The 22,695-nt window shown below is 37.4% G+C and overlaps 1 protein-coding gene across 3 annotated transcripts in view; it reads left to right on the plus strand.

Annotated features, from left to right (window-relative positions):
- The window catches only part of cacna1g (calcium channel, voltage-dependent, T type, alpha 1G subunit), a 161,814-nt gene that overhangs the window by 12,518 nt on the left and 126,601 nt on the right, over positions 1-22,695 (plus strand). For all 3 annotated transcript variants that reach the window (XM_016234764.1, XM_016234763.1, XM_016234765.1), the window contains exons 2-4: positions 4,311-4,444; positions 13,153-13,250; positions 21,517-21,676. In XM_016234764.1, coding sequence (XP_016090250.1) covers positions 4,311-4,444; positions 13,153-13,250; positions 21,517-21,676 — 392 coding nt within the window. The remainder of the gene's footprint in view (positions 1-4,310; positions 4,445-13,152; positions 13,251-21,516; positions 21,677-22,695) is intronic.

Raw genomic sequence — 22,695 nt, forward strand, 5'->3', positions numbered from 1 at the left:
CCCAGGAGACTACAGGCTGTCATTGAGGCTAAGGGTTGCCTGACAAAGTATTTATAGTTGTGTAAATAATACTGTCATACTAACAGTTTTTGGTTGATTGTAATCTATTACATACCTTCCTATCAAAATTATCTAACATTATCAAGATTAATTTGTTCTGACACGGTTTAACTTTGAGTTCTTGTCATATTTTATTACCGTTTTCTAAACTATAGCGAATAAACTGTGATAATGGGAGAAATGTTGTGATTTTGTAATTGAAATTGTATGTGTCTGAATAAATTTTGGTTTGACTGTATCTATTTGATAAATTAAGTTAACCAACTAACATTATACATACCCTTTTGGTTTCTGTACCCAATATTTAAAAAATTTACAAATGCAATAAAAATATCGTTATCGGGACTCCGTATCGGCAAGTACCAAAAATAAAAGTATCGGTATCGGGCGAGTACTTGAAAAAGTGGTATCGGTGCATCACTAATTATTAGAATACAAATGATTAAAATATGAATTATTATATTTTGGTCACACTTCATTTTAATGTCCAGTTCTCGCTATTAACAAACCATTAACTACGACTTTTGCCTCAATGAACTCCTAATTTGATGCTTGTATATAGTTAGTAAGTAATAATGTTATTGTTAAGTTTAGGTATTGGGTAAGATTAGGGATGTAGAGTTATGGTCATGCAGAATATGTGCTTTATAAGCAGCCAATATGTTAATAATAGGCATGCTAATAAGCGACTAGTTAATATTGAGAATTGGTCCCTATATGATACCTTTTTTCATATGCTGCCAAAAATAGTGACTGGTCGAGCAGAAGCCATCCTTATGTTGAGCAGTGTTAATGTACAGGGCAGAACCTGAGATTTTTCAAAGTGAGATTTCAGTATGAAGATTTTTGTGTTGTTTATAGTGAAATTATTATTGTTTTGTTTTTATGTGTTCACCATATGTTCACATTAAGGCAGATAATTAGAGAACATTAGGGCATGGTCTTAGGAGATCTGTCTCTGCCTGAACAGACAGTCTATTCCCTAAACCATTAATGCAAAATGAAAGCTCACAGATTCTCCCCTCGTCCTCATTCTGACAGCATTATTTGTGGATGTGTTGTGTTACCATTAATTTTTGAATTGGCAAGTACTGTAGTGCTCTATAACCCAAATGTCCACTATGTACAATACAAGCAGATCAGGGATGAGGTAATACATTAGCACTTGGCTCTGAATAATGTCCAACGCGACAGTAAATGCTCTCCACTGCGGCTTAATTAACATTCCCTGCATTGTCAGAGTGCAAGTGCTTTGGCTGGAGGGAATCCCTCACTTAAGAGCTTTGACTAATGTCCTCGCTGGCTGAGAATGCCCAGGTGTCTTTCACTGATGGTCAACCTTGAGGAAACGTTGGTCTCTGAGTTCATATGGCTGAACGCCGCCGATGTCTCAAGGACCCGGTCTGTGGTCTTTACTCAAGAACTGACAAACAGCCTTTTGCATCTGCCTGAGGAAAATGCATGTTTAATAAAGCGATTTAGTTCATAAGGACCAGAAATGCACCCTCTAGTGTTGAAACGAAATTAAAGGAGGTCTGAATAGGTCACCAGTCTAGCAGATTTTCCTTCCATGCATGCAGTTCTAATCAACAAGTCATTATTCAACAACAATAAAGTGAATATTCAGTAAATTGACACTGTTTCTCTCATAATTGCCTTATGTAATATATGTTTTGAAATTTGCCAATTTGATTAGTATAGTCTTGTTAATTTTTAGCTTTACAGAGGAGTTTTAGAGAGAATAGCATTTTCACAGTCTGTCAGAATTGTCCTTCTGACTTTATGGTTATTAGCACAAAATAGGGATGCACCGATACCACTTTTTCCAGTACTCGCCCGATACAATACTTTCATTTTTGGTACTTGCCGATACCGAGTACCAATATCAATATTTTATTGCATTTGTAAATTTTTTAAATATTGGGTACAGAAACCAAAAGAGTATGTATAATGTTAGTTGGTTGACTTGATTTATCAAATAGATACAGTCAAACCAAAATTTATTCAGACACCTTCAACATTTCTCACATTATCACAGTTTATTCACTATAGTTTACAAAATGGTAATAAAATATAACAAGAACAAGAATATAAGTTAAACTGAGTCAGAACAAATTCAGCTTGATAATGTTAGATACATTTGATAGAAAGGTATGTAAGCCTAATGGATTACAATCAACCAAAAAATTAGACAGCTGTTAGTATGACAGTATTTACACAACTATCAATACTTAGTCGGGCAACCCTTAGCCTCAATGACAGCCTGTAGTCTCCTGGGCATGCTGTCATCCAGCTTCATGCAAACCTGAACGTCATATTTTTTCCCCCCCAGACTCTGTCTGAATAATTTTTGGTCCCAAATTTGTATCAGTTTTATTGGTAGTTCACTGAATGAAGGAATCTTGGGTATAATTTGTCACAGTTTACTTTATTTAGCTATCCTCACTTACATAAATGGACTACAGTGTCCTGCACACACTAGTAAAAAAATATAAAAAATTATATCTGGTCTCTGAATAATTTTTGGTTTGACTGTATATCCTTTGGTTACTTTCACTGTAAATGTTTTGCTATATGGTACATCTTTAATTTAATAGCATTATTGCAGCGGCTCAGTACTGTAATAATACAGGGAACCACTCATTATAAATCTCCTAACTGTGATATTTTCAGAAATAGAAGTCGCGTTTTTTTTTCATCTGAAACGTGCTGTGATTTATATTCCAGAGCCACTCATATAATGCACAAACACACAAGCAAGCAAAATACGCGCAACGCGTGCAGGTATTTGTACTGATGCAGAATAGTATGCATTTCACACAAGCTGCTAGATTCACTTTGGCAGAAAGTTGTGTATGCCTAAGGTTAAAATTAAATAACGTTTATAGTGAATGCCCCTATAAATGGTCTTGTTTTTTTTTTACAATTTTTAGTTTTGATCCAAATGATGTGTGTGCTAAGTGAGTGAACATTAAAGATCACACAACAGAACTGTGCGCATGCTCTCTCTCTCTCTCTCTCTCTCTCTCTCTCTCTCTCTCTCTCTCTCTCTCTCTCTCTCTCTCTCTACCGTCAAGTGACTTGTGCATTGTTTTACTTACTTGTTTTTGACGTATCCGACCGAACTACAAACTTTCCAGTGATGTCTGTGAGAAAGGCATATTCACTCGACAAGCTCGCGCATCTGCGCCGCCGCACGCTCAATCCATTCAGTGTGTTTTGCTTATCAGCTCGCACACATCAGCTATACAGGTGTTAATACTGAATGTTTAACATTATATTCATTGCATACATATACTTCGTAGACATCCTTAATCTCTAATAACTCCATTCTGCTGTCTGTTGTTCTGTTGTCGGTGATTCATTGTCTGAATATGGCATTTATCATCATATGCTGTGTGGTATCGGCGTTTGGTATCGGGGTATTTTAATGAGTACAGGAGCTCAGTATTGGGCCCGATACCGATACCAGTGCATCCCTAGCACAAACTTAATTTACTAACACAGACTGAGGGGCCCGTTCACACACAACACCTTTTTTCCATTCCACTATGCTACTTTTTCATTGTTTTTCTATGTAAACATTCACTAGACTGACATCTTCGACTGTTGCATTCACGTCTCACGTGACAGAAGTGCAACTTTTAAAAACATGTCTCAAAGCGTTTTTTCCTCCTTCACTGCACTGCCCGCATCTCATGTTTTTTAAAGCAAAAATGCTTTCTGTTTACTTCTTAATGCTGTATTTTTATGCATATTCATTAACACTCCATATTGCAGATCATTTCCCTGTATAAGTAGCTCTATTAAGGTTTTTGTTTTAATGCATAGCACATTTCTGGTAACGTAAGCAGAGGATTTATGGGTAAAGACTTGGGTGAGTTGGCTGTTTGTGCCCACTCAGACTTACCGGGATCTCTGTGTAAGGATGAGTCAAGGCTTATAGCCCCTCAGTACATGGAGACACACACACACACACACACACACACACATACATACACACACACACACACACACATACATACACACACTCACACACTCACTCACTCACGCACACTTACTATGCTGTGACATCAAAGTGGAAATTTAATATTCATCTGCATATGCCTTTCGATGGTGTATAAGTTGTCCTTAATTTAGTGCGAGTTGTATCTCCTGATCAAAAGAAGAACATTTTTGCAAACTCTGATTTGGCCAGTGCAGCATTTTAAGATTTTGCTAACCCTTCGGATATTTCTCTCTCCCCTCAGGACTTTGATGATTTCATCTTTGCTTTTTTTGCCATGGAGATGGTAATCAAGATGGTTGCACTGGGCATCTTTGGAAAAAAATGTTACCTTGGAGACACCTGGAATCGGCTAGACTTCTTCATTGTGTTGGCTGGGTGAGTCCTGAAATTACTTTACTAAAACTGTTGTAAGTTTGGAGTCAATAACCTTTTTTTTTGTTACTTTAATGTTACTCATTGAAATTTCTATCCATCAAAGACTCCTGAAAAAATTTATTACAATTTCCGCAAATATGTTTAGAAGCACAATAATTTTCAACACTGGTTATAATAAGAAATGCTACAAAGTGTTCAAATCCAAAATTGCATTTTAAATTATAATATTTCACAATATAATTGCAATAATTCACAGTTTGCAGTTCACTTTACAGTATTTTTGATCAAATGTAAATATAATGTAGAAACTTAAATTTTCTGCAGAGCTGCTTTGCAACAGTTTGTATCGTGAAAAGCACTATACAAATAAACTTGAATTGAATTGAATCAAATTGATACAGCAAGGTGGGCATACGAGAATTTAACATTAAATATTTTACCAACTCCAGTACCAACAGTAGCTTAAAATACATGGTCACTATTGAAATTAAAGAACTACATGAAAATTCTTTAAAATATTATTCTTTCGTGTTACCCAGTAGAAATACCTGCATATCAGTTTGAAGCAACATGTCAACCCTAGTAAAAAATAATATATTTAAATTACATTTATTCATCTAAGTATAGGTCAAATCTATTAACATATTTCCTGACATATCGCTTGAGATTTAATGATATAAAATATAATAAAACAAATTTCGGAGTACTGCTTGTACGCAATTGCCATTTCATAATATTAAGCCTGTGTGTTTTAATGTCACTATTGATAAGAATTGCATGATTTTTGAATAATATTGGTCTTTAAATGCAAGATATTTAAAGTGTACCTGAAGTATACTTGCAATAGCTCCACTTTAGCACAATCAAATATACTTATGTTATCTTTAGTTGGAATTCAGCACTACTTCTGCACAATTAAAGTACTGTACAGTCTGTACAAAATTAGTTGTTCCAATTTAGCAGATTTTAAGTATGCCAGTACTAAAAGTACAATTGCAGGGTATTTTTATTAAGTACATAAATACAGTATGTAAATGTATTTGTAGTATACTTGGCGTAAAATAAATGTATTTCAAATACATTTTAGTATATTTATTTGTCACTAGGGAACATGTGGGTAAGTAAATAAGGAATTGGGATGCGGCTAGTTCTGTCTGTTATCAGCCTGTGCTTCTGAATCGGTCACGTCACACATAGTTAGCTGCAAATACGTAATTCTCCAATGCGTCTGTGTGAGAGTCAAAATAACCTTTATCACTGCCAGATTCTACGTTTATGTGTATGTGTGTGTCTCAAGTCTTCTAAATAGGGCACGCTGTTGTGTGTGGCACTTTAATGTGAACCACTAATCAATGAACATGGGTTTGTAAACACCATAAAACAAAGAGACTGGTATTAAATACATACAGTTAGTTGTGTAAATGTGTGCCCTGGGAAATATAGTAAAGAAAATGTGTATCACTAATATAGATCTACAACTTTTTGAGAAAGCCATGAAAGGTCAGAAAAGACAAGCTGCTTAGTGAATAAAAGATTTGTGGTTTGTTATGTGATGTTTGCTTTCCAAGAAACACATGGACTCCCATTCCCATTCCATGAAGCTTGTCAATAATGACTCAGTGGCAGCATGGGCTTTATTGCCATGAGGTATTTACTAACCTCATGTGTTATGTTGGTAATCTCATAGAATTATTTGTTGAGATGGAAATCATCTCAGCATTTGGAGTGTATTGAAGCACTTTCTGGAGACATCATCAAAAGTGTGTGCACAAGATAATCATACAAGAGTGACAGACTGCTGGCTTGTTCCACTGTTGGCGCAAACTAGTTTCCTCTCGGGTTTTTGATACTTCTCCAGATGAAACGCTTACCACCAAAACGTTCAGTAATTCATGACAGTCTATATCATCTTACACATTCTCAGCAATTTGATCAGTTGTGGTACCTTCTGAAGAATCTGGTCCATGGTATAGTAGTGGTATCAGGTACCATGGTTTTTGATATATACACCGTAATTCTGAAATGGTATTCTCATGATACTCAAAATTACTTCCAAGAATACTGTGGTATATGTCCAAAAATTAATGGCAGTACTCTATAGTGACATGTTCAAAAAGCTGTGTTACTTGTCCAGTGTCCAATGTAGTACCATGTCCAAAAATCATGGCAGAACCACGGATTTTGTTTGTTAGTACTAAGATTCATTTATATTTTGGGCTTTGGTAAAAATTGGCAGGCCAAGTAACGTAAAAAAAGTGTAATTCATTATAAACCTGAGAACTTGGAGGCATGGTTTATATGTGCCATTTGTTTCAGTGTAAAGGTTAACATTTAGTGTCTTTTTTCCTTTTGGAGAACATTCTGATGCAGTAAATCACAAGTCTAAAATTCACTTTAGCCTGCTTACTATGTGAATAAATTGGTGTTGGTGGTTCAACTAGATGGTTCGGTTTCCAAAACCCCCTTCACTCAGACATTGTTTTGCTGAATCTTCTGTTCTTTTCTATCTGAGGTGAGCCAGAGAGCTTATAGAAGTTGAAAGATCTTGGCTGCTGTGCTGCGGATCGTATGACTTTGTGTGTCTCATCTGCAGAGACATTGAGGCGAGCTTTCTCTCTTCTCAATCTTTCAAAGCAAACCCTTGGAGAATGCAGACTCTAATACACCCCACCAAGACAAGGTATCAGTTTCAGACACCCGCAGCGGTTTGGCAACTTCTGCTGAATCACTTTTAAATTAGTCTGCCCTTTTCCTATCCGCAGAGTCTTCACACACAGAGTTAAATACACAAAACTTTCCAAGTCCACGGGGCTTCTACAGGGATTGTGACAGTGTCTTCAGGGATTGTTTTGAGGCTTTTTAAATGCTCTATGAGACAGAAAAACTTTTACGATTTTTAACGAGAGATTGGGAATAAAGTCATTTCTAGAATTTCTTCTAGCATACTTTGCCATAACCTTGATGGAAGTGAGTTTTACGAGTTTTTCCATAATGCTCTACCAAATGTTGCATACTTTGACAAGGAACCAATATGTTATTATTTCAGGCATTGTTCTCTCATGCATTTTCATGCCAACTTTGGCCTAGACAGGAAACAGATACAAGACAAATTTTGTCTTTTATTTTTGCTTAAATATTTATTTTACTGGAATACCTGGTGTTTTTACACTATTATTTTTCACCAGTCCCTGTAATGATATGCTGCATGTTATATAACTCATCTGGGATATGATGTATGATTAGTCTGGAAGCTTCACCATAATGGCCAGATGTCTTAATCTTCTCTCTTTTCCTTCCTCTTCCTCATTCCACTAATTCTAAAGCCTCTTCTTCTGATCCACTTCCACATATTCTTCTCTTTCACAATTTTTTTTTTCTTTTTCTACATCCATAATTACTTCGTATGGTTTTCCTCTTCCACTTTTAAATTCATCTTATATCCACATATATAGTACATCCCTTTCTTCTCTTTTTTATCTCTTCATTTTCCTCATCTTCTTTCCCCTTCCCTTTTTCCTTCCCCTTCCCCAGTATTGTTGGCTTTTTGCCTGAAGTTGGCTGGTAAAAGGGAGTGAAGGCTCTGACTGTCTTCCTGGAAACATTTCAGGTTTTTAGTTTAGAAAGACCCTTCAACTTGCTTTCTTTTTCTGGTACACACTCACCACTTTTAAACCCAGCAAGCTGACCCTGAGAGTTAGGATTGACTGACATAATACTCCACTATTCAAAAAACCTTTACAGTTATTTGAAGATTTTCTTCACTTTTATAGTAAGAATAAGTTTATCTATCCCGTGATGGGCTATTCACATGAATGTCTTGGTGAGAAAATGCTGATAATTTACTTTCCTTCTGGGTCGTTTGACCTGACATGTATTCTGTTTCATGTAGACAGCTGTCAGTTTCTGGTCAAGTCAATAGTTCTAAGGCTAGCACAACCTGTCAACATAATTGTCATCGTTCTTGTCAAAAAAGCTGACAGTTGCTGTCTTTTGTGTGACTGTCACCAGAACATGCAGAAGACGCTTTCATAAGCCCACTGCTCAAAACCATCCACAACAGCTGATGAAGTTTACTTTTTTATTTCTATTCTAGCCAACATCTGAGAACAGAGTTTAGAGACAGGTCTGCTCTAGATTGAATCACAGTAAAAGCTCCTGATCAGGTCATGACCCACATCGCCAGTGCTAATAGAGACTCTTCAGGCCTGAATGAGGATTCCGTGCTGAGGTTTAAGAATCTTCAGGAATGCCATTTGGCCAGGAGGCTGTTGATGACACTGGACAGCATCCAGCCCTTTCATCTTAGGCGTTCTTCATCTCAAATTTGTATATGGAGATGCCTGGAACTGATAACGCAGTCATTCACAGATACGAGCAGATGGCTAAGAGCTTCCGCACATCCATTAAGCTGAAATTCATTTACTAACCTAAAGGGAAAGAGAAGGATGGCAAAATATTTGCTTTTACTAACCGTTTTGTTAGGGGAGAGTTGGTGAAATAATAGCTTTGAAATAAGCAATAGTACACCGAAAAATCATTTACTCACTTCTGTTGATTAAGTCTGCATGATTTTCATGATGCTTTAATGTTGCTTTTGTAGATTTTTTGACACGTGAATGTCAACATATGCCATATTTGTACACTCTTCAGTTAAAGGTTATTTATTGGCATTCATGGTTTTTAAAAACTATGTTCTTTTAAAAAGTGTTCACTGAAAGGTTTGAACCCAAAATGGTTCTTAAATTGCAATACTGTGGAAAAAAAACTATTTTGAAAATTTATTGAGTGTATGGGTCAGTAGACTTCGTCAATAGCTTCCTTTTGTGTTCCATGCAAGAAAGAAAGTCATACAGTTTTGAAACAACCTGAAGGTGAGTAAGTAATGACAGAATTTTGGGTGAATTATTCCTTTAGGTTCTCATTTGATTTGGTAACTTTAATGAAATATTCAGGCTTCGTATAATGGCCTTCGTCACTCACGCTCTGTTTGGAAAAAAAAATGTTGTTCAAACAAATCTCACTGTTGTCAACTGCTGTTTGAATTCTTAATCAAACCACTGTCCTCATGAGGGAGAGGAGAAACCAAATGTCCACCTCTGCTTCTGATTTAATGATGCTGCTTCAGCTGTTTCCAGACCCGCTGCTGATGCACATTATGTTCAGACCCAGACCTTGTCAATAGGACGAGACAAGGACAAAGCATTACGAACAAAGGTTATCAAACGTTTCCTGAAGAAAAAGCCAGTTACAGGTCCTCTTCATTAATTTATTTTCGACCCATCAGTGGAACGCTTTTTAGCTGAGGCACACAGAGCAAATCTCGTTTCCTCTTCATCCACTCGAGTTATACGTCTGCATTAGCTTCCATTATGATTATTATTCTGTAAAGCGACCACAGGGCCCCAGAATGGGTCAGTATTGACATAGTATACTGTATGTAGTCTCAAGGGGAAAGACAGAGAGGAAAGAACAAAAAATGGCTTTATTCCTCATTAAAATGGTGGGAAGTGTAGTGCTGCTATGCTCTCTCAGACATTCTTTCTCTTTGAATTGGAATGCTCTTGCTTGGCTTAGGTGTTGAGGTATTGTTTTGAAGAACACTTATTTGAGAAACAGAAAGGAAGTTGTCTTTTTGCTGTTCTGAATTCGAGGCTAGGGGCACATTATCCTGTTCCGACCACAGTAAATCAATCTGTCCCATCCCATAAAAACAGAAGAGCACCCCTGACGGCAATTGTCTCTGAGAGCTTGTTGAGAGAGAAATAAATAGAAAAGTACAAGACAGAAATATACAACTGAAGATAAATATTGTTTGAATCTCTCTGTTGGTCTCTGTTTGTGAGCTGAGACAACTAGACAGGCCCCATGAAATCAAAATGGAAGTTTTGTAGCTTTTAGTCCACACCTGTTAGCTCTGAGGCAATTTGTTCTCCTGAAAGTTTAGGAAAATAGCTTTTAGCGGATGTAGCTAAAACGAAGCAGAAAGCATTTCTATATATGCTACCTTTTTAAATGTTTTTAATATTTTCGAAAGAAGTCTTTTATGCTCACCAAGGCTACATTTATTTGACCAAAATAAAGAAAGAAAAAAACCCATTATATTTTTATTACAATTTAAAATGTCAGTTTTCTATTTTAATACATTTTAAAATGTAATTTATTTCTGTGATGGCAAAGCTGAATATTCAGCATTCATTACTCCAGTCTTCAGTTTCACATGATCATTCATAAATCATTCTAATATGCTGATTTAAAACATTATTTATTTATTTTCACAGTTGAAAACAGTTTTGCTGCTTAATATTTTTGTGGAAACTGTTACATTTTAGTTTACCTAAAATTAAAAATATCGTTATATTCTAATTTTTTATCAATTTAATGTGTCCTTGTTTAATTATCGTAATGATTTCTTTAAAAAAATATCTGACGCATTTGTATTACATTCCAAAGAGCTCCGTTATCAGCACCACAGTGGAAAATGAAACCGGATCCGTGCTGACTGGCCCGGATCGGCACGGAATGGAACTGTTAAGCAAAAAGAACCGTTTGGCCCAATAGTGGAAATGTTCTATAGCGGCTAATGTTCTTACCATAATAAAACCTACCTCTGATTAGCAATAGTAAAGCAAATTCAAAGAAGGGACAAGCATTTTGATGTGTTTCTAACAATAACTACAGTGAACAAAACTTGTGTTGCTTGCATTATGATAACTGTACTAGTCTCCCTTTGTCATTTGTAGTTGGTCTAAAACGAGATACCATAAATAAGACAAATAATTTACTTCATGTGGACAGACTGAGAGGGAAAGTGAGGACCGAGTATGTGTGCGTGTGTTGTTAGGGGTATCTTCCTTCTCTATCTTAATGGAGAGCTGATTGTTCGGAAGTGAACCTCCTCTGAAACTCGCCTCATTAACCTGCCAGGTGGTGGAAGACACCAAGCTCTGATTGAACTGCGGCCAGGACGGCTGCTTTGAAGACCACAAGGGACTAGACAGAGAGAGAGAGAGAAAGGGAAGCATAAAGCATCTGAAATACCGCATGTACTCTGTTGCAACCTTTTTACGTAAACTAACAAATCTTGCATTGATCATACAGAGCAACCCTGGTTCATAATGTATGAAATGGTGCATGTCCCAGAAGAGCTGGTATTTCTAATGCTGCAGGAATTTAAATGTTTTTCAGTACTTTCAATAGTCTGTTGTAGAGCTGTTCAAACAAGACACAACAGCACGCTAGCTCTCTCTCTCTCTCGAGTGCAGCCGGAGATCGATTTGAGCGGATTTCTTATGGATGTGGAAGGCCACAGTTGTTTTGAATCCGAGACCCTTGGCTCGCTTATACTTTTCCTATTATAGTGACCTCGCAACTTGCATTGTATACGCAGCGTGGAGCTGTTGTTGATTGTGTGACCATGTTTTCAAGAAACGGAGAGATTCTGGGAAGGTGTGTCATCCTTCACCACGGCCGTTCCAAACACAAACAGATAACAGAAGTGAGGTCTAGGTGCTGACTGGACAAACGCCCGGGTATGACACTTCAGTTTTTGTTTATGTGTTTGCGAGCGACCATCTTAGTGATTCATACGTGTGTATGATAGAAGTAAGAGGCTGTTGACGATATCACATTTACACACGTCCTCCTTGTTTGGACGCATCCTACCTCCCTGGGGACATTTTTGCAGAGTGTCCTCACGCATGTCCTGTCTCTCTCCTTCTCCTTCCATATCCACTTCCGGTGTACCCCTTTCGATATTTTCGTGTTTTCTTCGTTCCCATTCCTTAAAATTTTTGAATTAGTTACCACTGTTATTATTTTTGCAGTCCAGTCACCAGCTGGTTTCCATCAAGCCCAATCAGTGCCTTCAAAGCTGTTCTGCACATTTCAGGAGCAACAAAGTCAGAACACATTTCCTCACTGCCCTGCTTGGCTAATGGGGCTCGCACTGTTTGCACGTCACCGACTTCACTCGATCCGTAATTGAAAGAATGGAGAAACACCCCAGATCACGCAGCTTTAATCTAAGCTGGCCATGTGACCGTGAGAACCCTCATTAACATGTGCATATGCTTATCGACATCAGCTTTGTGTATTAACTTGATACGTACTGTAATTCTACATTTTTAAGTTGTTGTATGGCCAGAAATGGTTATTGGGTTTGCAATTACACGGTTGCAAGCTCACAGGCACTTAGAGACACACACTTTGTTTATTTTCTACAAAAACATGCGATTCTTTCATGTGCCTCACTCCGAAGTTCACATGTGCGGAGCAGCTGTGGATGTGTTTGTTTGCGAAAGCGCTACATTAACCTTCCTTCCACCTCTCTTTGACCTGATTGAAAATGATTCAGTGTAATTGTTTGATGAATCCTGATAACTTTCGATTGATCTACAGTATGGCATTGGCAGTTCGGCAGAAAACACGCCACTAATGTGTCTGGGCTGTCAGTGTTTATTTGAAAATATTGCTGGCCTTTTACGCTTTGTTGCCATAGTAAGTGATACATATGGAAGATATTCATTAGTTTAAAAATCAGATCAGTTTTTGCTTTCAGGTGATATTAAAAATTCCAATAAAATCCAAAATGTGGATTAATTAACAGATGCACTGCAAATGGGGGGTAATGCGTCTTCATTAGTATGTGTATACATTCAAATATCTTGCTTTATTGAAAGTTGAAACCCTTTTTATTTGTGTGTTTACAGGATGCTGGAATACTCTCTCAACCTGCAGAATGTTAGTTTCTCTGCTGTCCGAACGGTCAGAGTACTTCGACCTCTTCGGGCTATCAACCGAGTGCCCAGTGAGTACAATATCAGCCACCATTTTCCAAATGCACTTGCTAACATTAGTTAGCTACATTAATTTACATTAAAAAAACAAACATTAAAACAACAATATTGTTAATATTATTTAATAGGCCTGACCTAACATGAACTAACAATGAACAGTTGTATTTTTATTAACAAATTTTTAACAAATATGAATACAGTAACACATTTATTTCTCATTGTTAGTTAGTGTTAGCTAAAGCAATAAGTAATGTTAATTGAATACAATCTTATTATAAAGTGTCACAGACATTCCTGAATGAATCAGTTTTTTTAAACAAATTGGTTAAGTAAATGATTCAGTGAGTCACTCAAAGACAGTCATTTGTTTTGTTCTTGAATTTATCAATGTTTTTGAATGAATCAGCTAAATGAATGGTTCTGTAATTAACCCTATAATTAAGACCATACTTGTTGCCGCCACCTGATGTAAATTTGTAACTTGCAGAATGATTCAACAGTCTTATTTGGAAAGTGCAAAACATGCACAGTAATTCACAGTAATAAAACAAAGCAGTGTGCACAGTAATAGAAGTTTCTTTTTATATTATATTGAGATTTATTGCTTGTGTTTTTGTACGTTAGTAAGGATTTTGGAATCTTATGTTCACCCCAAAAGTTTAAGTATGGTACATTTCTACCAGTTTCTGCTGTAGAAAATAGGAACTCAGAACTTAATTCAATTTATTAATTCCCTGCATTCAATCATAGAGTTTATTAAATTCAGAATTTTCTATGTTGAATTACATTATTTAAGCACTGTGGTCAATTAATGCAATTTAATCAACATTTGAATGAGAAATGTATCCTGGGCTCAGTCATATACTGTACCAGAGGAGTTAATGCTTTAGATTTATAGATCATTTTCCGCTTCAGTGCTTTTAACGGCTACTCTCTTTTCACACACACACACACACACACACACGAGTGTATACATATGTATGTATATACACACACACACACTCTCTCTCTCTCTCTCTCTCTCACACACACACACTCTCTCTCTCTCTCTCTCTCTCTCACACACACTCTCTCTCTTTCTCTCTCTCTCTCTCTCTCTCTCTAAGGCAGGGTGATGATATTTCATTGGCCACATCTTTATATACCGGATATTTTAATCACCCTCCGTGCCAAGGATATGCCCGCGGTTCCTCCGCGGCTCTTATTTCACGAGGAGCCGTGTCTGGCCAATTCTGCTTGATGTGTCCCTATTTGTGGAGAGTAGTAAAATATATATTGAACAATGGTAGCATTTAGCTGGAATGTTTTGACTAGCCCAGCTAAGGTTTTGGTGAGGGTAATTTGTGTGGGGTCCTGTTGAGGGTAATTTGTGTGGGGTCCTGTTCAGTTCTCACCCCTCTGGATACGGTTCAGTATGTCTGTCAGTCTGACAGACAAACTGCACACATTCTTCATCAGAGGAGCAGGCCGTTATTCACTGTAGTCCTCGGGGGTCACAAATGGCATCCAGGTGTCTTCCTTCTAGTTCAGTTAGGAGACAAGAGTGCATCCATCTCTGTTATGATTAATAACTAATTAATACCTGTGCCAATCTGAGACAGGGGGCGAAGTGGTAGCAGACAGCCTAATTCATTATTCAGGACCCACCCAGACTAATTAAAGGCCTAATGTTTGCATTATACAAGCAGCCATATCACCATGTAACCCAAGACTGGTTGCCCACTGAAGCTAAGCAGGGTTGAGCCTGGTCAGTACCTGGATGGGAGACCTCCTGGGAAAACTACTGGTTGCTGCTGGAAGAGCTGTTAGTGAGGCCAGCAGGGGGTGCTCACTATGTGGTCTGTGTGGGTCCTAATGCCCCAGTATAGTGAGGGGGACACTATACTGTAAAAAGCACCGTCCTTCGGATGAGATGTTAAACCGAGGTCCTGACTCTCTGTGGTCATTAAAAATCCCAGGATATCCTTTAGAAAAAGAGTAGGGTGTAACCCCGGCATCCTGGCCAAATTCGCCTATTGGCCTCTGACCATCATGGCCCCTAACCATCCCCATATCTACTGATTGGCTTCATCACTCTGTCTCCTCTCCACCATTAAGCTGGTGTGTGGTGGGTGTTCTGGCGCACTATGGCTGCCGTTGCATCATCCAGGTGGATGCTGCACACTGGTGATGGTTGAGGAGATTCCCCCTTCCATGTAAAGTACCCAGAAAAGTGCTATATTAATTTAACAAATTATTATTATTAATTTGTGAATTATTTTATCTGTGGCTCGCCTGCTGTGGACGGTCACTGGGAAAATGGGTGACAGAGATTTTTGTTGATCCTATTAGTCAGTTTTCACTTTTTTTCCAGCACTAATCAAAACAAAAGCGAGGGAGAGAGAAGAACATAATAGGAGTTAAACTCAAATCATCAATCATTAAACTGTCAAGCTGGAAACTAAAGCAGCATGTCATAAACATTTTGAAATTCTTTTGACAGTAAAGTATTAGATAAATTGGTATCGGTGGTCTTTTCCACTCTACAAGACAAATTCTGCAACTAGGGTCTAAAAGTTTTTTTGAAAGGTTTTTAAAATTAAGTGTATTTTATTGAATTTATTATTTTATTTTTCAAAAATTTAATTAGACTATAGTGTACTTTTAAGAATTATGTATATTTTTTTATGTAAAAAACTGTAGACAAAAACTCCATAAAACAGTTTTGAAAGTTGTATGTTGCCAAAAATGATATGATCTAGTATCTTTATACAGTGTTTGGCATTGTATAGACTGTAAGTCTATCCCTCAAAGTCTTGTTTTCATCCGTGTTAAATTCAATATGGTGTCTACCTTGTCTAAGGCCTATGGTTGAGCTTGTACTTTCCAGAGTCAAGTCAGTCCCACTCTGTATTTTCTTCTATGTCCTCTATACTTCCCTGCCCTCTGTCGTTCTGTTCTCCCTATCTTTGAGGAGCTGTCTTAATCAACATCACACTCTGTTGTTCTCAACACCCATGGCTTGATTGATGAAGAGACGGGGGAAAACTGTCAGTAGATGACAAACATGTTCCCTCACAAATCAAAATACTCAACACTGCTGTGGTGTACAGCTGGCTCACTCTGCCTTGTATTTGGTGTGCAGGTGTAAAAAAGCGATCTCTTAAAAGGTTTGTAATATGTAGACAGACCACTGTTCGTGCCCTTTCACTCCCCCAGAAGGTGGATTAGTCTGTCAGAAAGTCTGGAGCTCTTTTACACTTCATCTTCTGGATTAGAATTCACCATGATTCCACACTCGAGGGCAGTTGGAGGTTAATTGGAAATCCGCCTGGCTGCCCACTTGTGTATTCTATTATTATTTGGGCTGAGCAACAACATCATGTCGAGTGTCTGCCAGCGGTGACGTTGCGGTCATCAATTTCAGAAGGCCAGCAGTAATTGGAGTGGTGGACACGTAGATTGGTGAGAGGAAAGAGGGCACTAGAGAGGAAGAGGAAGAGAGGAACTGAAAACTTTGTCCACCACATGAGTGACTTTTTAAGAATTATGAAAATTACGAAGATGAGAGTGTGCCGGTGCGACAAAGGAAGCAGACAGTGAAATGGACTGTGTAATTTGTGTAAGTGTAGTCTATAAGTCTTGGACCAGGTGGATGGCTTTATTATTCTAATTAAATTAAATTAAATTAAATTACATTTTTTATTTAATTAAATTTAATTGATATTTAAAATAAAATAAATATTGAAAAAAAAAAAAAAAAAAGTAAATGTATGGTCACCCTTCAAGTGTTTCTCTACCAATTGGGATACTTTAAAACAGTAATATAAATCATGTAATTATTGAAAACAATGAAATTATGTATATTATTATTAAAATAATATATTAAAATATTATATGTAATATTTCTAAAATGTAAAATTAAAATTTTAACACTTACTAAAATTAATATTTTAACACTGAAAACTTTAAAACTGTTTATAATTTTATATGCAAAGTGCATCAATAACCCTTGGAACGAATGGATGATAGAATCCTAAATCCAGACTAAATCCAGAAGAACTGTGGCAACATCTCTAAGATTCTTCAAGAAACCTACCCGCAAAGCTACAGTACTGTTAAAAGTTTGAAACATCTTGGAGACATTGCCACAGTTCTTCTGGATTTAGTCAGTCTCAGTTTGTTCGGTTTCTTCATGTCATTCCAGACAGACTGGATGATGATGAGATCAGATCTCTGTGTGGAGTGCTGGCTGCTGTCAGACTCCTTGTGCAAACATAAATCTCACTGGAGTATTACAATTAATGGCAAAATTAATGTTTGAAAATGTAGACTGATATTTCCTACTGATACACTACAGCAAAAGATAGAAATAACTGACTTAAAACCATTTTTAGCTGGTGAAAATATTAGTGTTTTAATAAATTTGGCCACCACTGTATAGCATACATTAAATTACCCTGTAGCAGATCTATACAGGTGGAGCTGGGGAAGGTGGAGGGTTTCTGAAGTGTGCTGCGGCAAGCACTAGCCACGTATTTGAATATTGAGCAGCAAGCTTATTGGCTGCTGATGCAAAAAGAAACCAATCAGCTGTGCCATGTTAATGATGATTTAATTATATCAGATTGGGTTAGACCTATTGGCCTGTGCCATCTAGAGTTTCATGACAGAACATTGTATTTATCTTTTTAACATCAGGGCATTTATTTCTCCAGCACTCTTTAATGAGCTTTTGAGTGAAATCAGTGGGTTGAGTGTTGTTTTTTTACAACCTTATTGAATTAATATTGACAAGATTAAACTTCTCATCTCTTTCGTTAAGTATTCTGCCAAGTATCAACACCCTTATGTTAAGACTGCTACAGCAGTACAACACTGGAATAGACTCCTGTGTTTATGTGGTTTTCATGTCCCCTCAAGCTGTTTTAATTAAACCTTCAGAGAAGCTGCTCTTTTATTATCTGTGGAAGCTTATGAGAAATAAATATAAAGCATGGTTATGATCTCTTTCTCCCCTGTGCTTTGTTATTGAGCTTGTTTGGTGCATGTGGAGGACTCCAAAGGGCAGGGGATCCCAGGGGACTTCTTCATAACACAGGGGCCCGAGCACATTGTGTGGCCTGGAAGACTCTCTTTTCAACAGAAAAGAGCAGCTATGGCAGGATATTTACAGTTTGCCCTTGGGGAATACGCTCTCCTAAATAATCTTTTCAGGAGGAGTTTAGAAATGAGTTGAGCAACCTGCGGAGAGTCAGACCTTTGCATTAGTAAATAGCCATAGACTGACATAGCTAGGTCAGACAAGGAAACGGGTAAATAACGAGTTGTTTTCTGGAATATTAGCAAGATTTAATTTGTCTGTCAGTATCGGTATCAATGCAGTGATAAGGAAAATTAGGACTGACATCCATGGTAGGTGTGGAAAAGGACTTTAGATGGTTAAATAATCATATAAAGAGGAAGTATGCCATTTTGATGTTTTCATTTGCGGAGAGAAATTAATATAGCAGTAAAAGATTTTAAATTAAAATCTATTTTTAAAAATGTTATTTAAAAAATCTGTCATCATTATTGTGCCAAACCTATATGACACTCTTCTGTGGAACATGAAAGGAGATATTTTGTTTGTAATCAAAGAGTTTTGGTTCCCATTGACTTCCATTGAATTGTATGTCTATATAATGGTAGTCAGTGGGAACCAAAATGGATTGGTTACCAACATTCTTTAAAATATCTTTTTAAGTTTTCATTTTTTGGTGCACTATCCATTTAACGCATTCTTTTTTTTAAATATAGGCTTTCAATAGATTTTTTTATGTAGTATTTAAATTGTGCTTTTAATGCAACTTTTAAATTGCAATATTAAATTAAACTTAAGTTCTTACATTTGTAAATGCTTTACTAAATGTAAAAATGCTTTTAATTTGCAACTTAAATTTTGCTTTTTGAAACTTTTTTCAAAAAATTAATTTAACCTTTTTGTCTGTCAGGTTCAGAATTTATTTATTTATTTTTGTTTGTTTGTTTGTTTGTTTATTTTAATTTTTTATGTTGATAATTATCTCATTCTTTTACTTTTAAATGCTATTTCTAAAATTTTCAAAGATGCCTGGGAACCTGTTTGAATTCCAATTGATTTAAATGGCAGTTGCTCTGCTGGTACGCAATTTAGGGTGCTTTCACACCTGTAGATCTATTGCTTTGTTCCGAAACAGGGATTAAAATTATTACAATGTTGCTTTTTATTCTTGATGCGGTTCGCTTTCTCATGGCAATGTTTCTAAACTGACCAAATTTGTTAATAAAAGTCACGCGCGAGTAAACCGTTCTCTCATTGATCAAAGTTTCACGATTTATTTTCCTGGATTCCACTTAGCTGTCACAGCTGTCATCTGTCAGGATGGAACGACAACAGCTTCGCGGGCTTATTGTTGTTGTTGTTGTTGTTTTTTTTGTAGATGTCATTATATTAATTTATCACTTTGAGCAGGAGTCCAGGATTCATCGGGAAAACATTTTTAAAATGCACATACTAGGAAGAAGAGCAATAAGATGGCATTATAAAAGGAAAAAGTGCGCTTTGATTTTGAATGGGAAAGACGTGCTCATCCACAGACAATTCACATGGTTCATTTTGAAGTATTAGCAAAACAACAAAGCTAATGCTTTTCATGGAACTTACGTAATTACCTATTATACATTGTGATATAGCCTGGTTCGTTGGTCCGTTAGATCAGATTGCTTTCTCACTACAACCGAACCACTCCAGAGTTCGTTTTCAATCGAGCCGAGACCACCTCATTCAGGTAATCTCGGACTGATTGTTTTGGTGCGGACCCGAGCGCGATTGCCGTGTTCACATATGCCCAAACGAACCGAGCTAAGGGGGGAAACGCGCCAGGTTCCGAAACAACGGGACAGGTGTGAAAGCACCCTTAAAATCTGCCATTATTGTTCATGAGGCTCAGCCAATCAGCGAAGTAATAAATTCCATGTGATAGTTGAATCTAATATTACACATTTTGTGTAGTGTACACTACAATATATTTTAGAAAATTAAACAATTCCTTGAGTTTTATACATATTTTGGAAAATCTAAGTCATAAAATGAGTTGACAAGTAACATTAACAAAAAAACATTGACTAAAGTTAGCTCAGCCTCCTGCTTAGACAGTCCATTATCATATTGTGAGGAAACTCACATGGCCCGGCTTTCCATTTGTCAGGCTTCTTAAGGGACCCAAATTCCAGAAGGTGATTTTCTCCAGGAAATACACCTGGCTCCCTGTGGGGAATTACCTTTCAGTTTGTAAGAGACACGGATCTGTGCCACTGTCACTGATTCAATGCTTGTTAAGCCCTGACTTGGATTGCTGTGCTAGAGTGAACTCCACAGTCATTTGGAGTCACTAATGACAGAAGTTAGGAAGTGATTTTCTGTGCAGAAATCTCAGAGCAGTGGATTATCCACAAAAACACATCGTAATTGGAAGAAACACTCTGAATTTCAGAGACCTCGATTGTCGTTCTGCACTCACCATTTCCTAATTACAAGTAAATAGATACAGGCTGATAAACACTCACAAAACGATGCAGCGTTTCCTAAATTCCCAGACATAAAAAAATATTTAGAGGCCATGTTTCCATCAGGGCGTCTCATTAGAGAAGAGCGAATTTAAGGGGCTAAAACCCGTCTCGAAGACGAGGGCTTTGAGAAATGCAGCATCTGCACAATACTAAGCTCTGTAAACCCACACAGCACAGAGGCATTTTATATGATGACATGGGTCCTCCATTGTCATTCATTCCTGTTAATGCCTCACTGCTTATCGCCACTCACTCTTCCTCCAAATGTGGAAATTACAGCCGGCCACAGTTATCACCCACAGACTGCAGGCTGCCAGGGAGCACCGGCTGTATTACCCTGCTCCACCAATTACCCGCCAAACCCTGAGCAGGAAATGATTTTCATCATTTATGCTCCAGTCAGCTGGCATTGTGGTTTGACACAGGGCAGATATATTGGAAAAGCCAGGGCAGCAGCAGTGTCTGAAAAACTGGATATCAGCAGAGATTTTTACTGGCGCATATAAACATTCGTACTGTGGGTCGACAATGAGCCTCTATAAACGGGAAAGAGAGCAACAGTTTGTTTAGTGCATTATAGCACTATAATTTCATATGTTTTTCGAGAGCAATATGCTTGTAGCCATTTCTTTTTATTATTACAACAGTGTGTTTTTGAGCGTGTGAGGGATGAAATAATACTACAGTTGCACTTTCATTGTGTTGCAGGTATGAGGATCCTGGTGACGCTTCTGCTGGACACTCTTCCCATGCTGGGCAATGTGCTGCTGCTTTGCTTCTTTGTTTTCTTTATCTTTGGGATCGTAGGGGTCCAGTTGTGGGCCGGGCTTCTCCGCAACCGCTGCTTCCTCCCGGAAAACTTCTCCCTGTGAGTGTGATGGCCTGGGATGTAGTATCACAAGCATGATATTGATTTAAAAGTGACCTCAGGAGTCTTAAAATGAGAGGGTTTATAATGTGAGCACATGATGAAAGGCCAAGTATCAACTCGAGATCAATTTAAATGGGGTTTTATGGACCTACAGAAAAGAGGATTGAAAGCAATACACAGAAATGCAAAAATTATCAATGACAAACAAATAAATATGATTTATTTCTGTATGTATGTGTGCATATATAAATAATAAAGTATATCAAGTTTATTGCATCTCAATAAATTAGAATGTCGTGGAAACATTCATTTATTTCAGTAATTCAACTCAAATTGTGAAACTTGTGTATTAAATAAATTCAATGCACACAGACTGAAGTAGTTTAAGTCTTTGGTTCTTTTAATTGTGATGATTTTGGCTCACATTTAACAAAAACCCACCAATTCACTATCTCAACAAATTAGAATACTTCATAAGACCAATGAAAAAAAAGTTTTTAGTGAATTGTTGGCCATCTGGAAAGTATGTTCATTTACTGTACATGTGCTCAATACTTGGTAGGGGCTCCTTTTGCTTTAATTACTGCCTCAATTCAGCATGGCATGGAGGTGATCAGTTTGTGGCACTGCTGAGGGGGTATGGAAGCCCAGGTTTCTTTGACAGTGGCCTTCAGCTCATCTGCATTTTTTGGTCTCTTGTTTCTCATTTTCCTCTTGACAATACCCCATAGATTCTCTATGGGGTTCAGGTCTGGTGAGTTTGCTGGCCAGTCAAGCACACCAACACCATGGTCATTTAACAAACTTTTGGTGCTTTTGACAGTGTGCGTAGGTGCCAAATCCTGCTGGAAAATGAAATCAGCATCTTCAAAAAGCTGGTCATGTGTAATTAAACAAGAAACAACGGAGTGCCTAATAAAACCCTCTTTTGTGCGGAACTACTTCCTTCCGCCACGGATTCAAAGCTCAAGTTGACAGTTAAACATACGTCACTTTTAGAATTCGTATCAAGGGCA

The sequence above is a fragment of the Sinocyclocheilus grahami genome, unplaced genomic scaffold (assembly GCF_001515645.1).
Source record: "Sinocyclocheilus grahami isolate Dianchi unplaced genomic scaffold, SAMN03320097.WGS_v1.1 scaffold457.1, whole genome shotgun sequence".
NCBI lineage: Eukaryota > Metazoa > Chordata > Actinopteri > Cypriniformes > Cyprinidae > Sinocyclocheilus > Sinocyclocheilus grahami.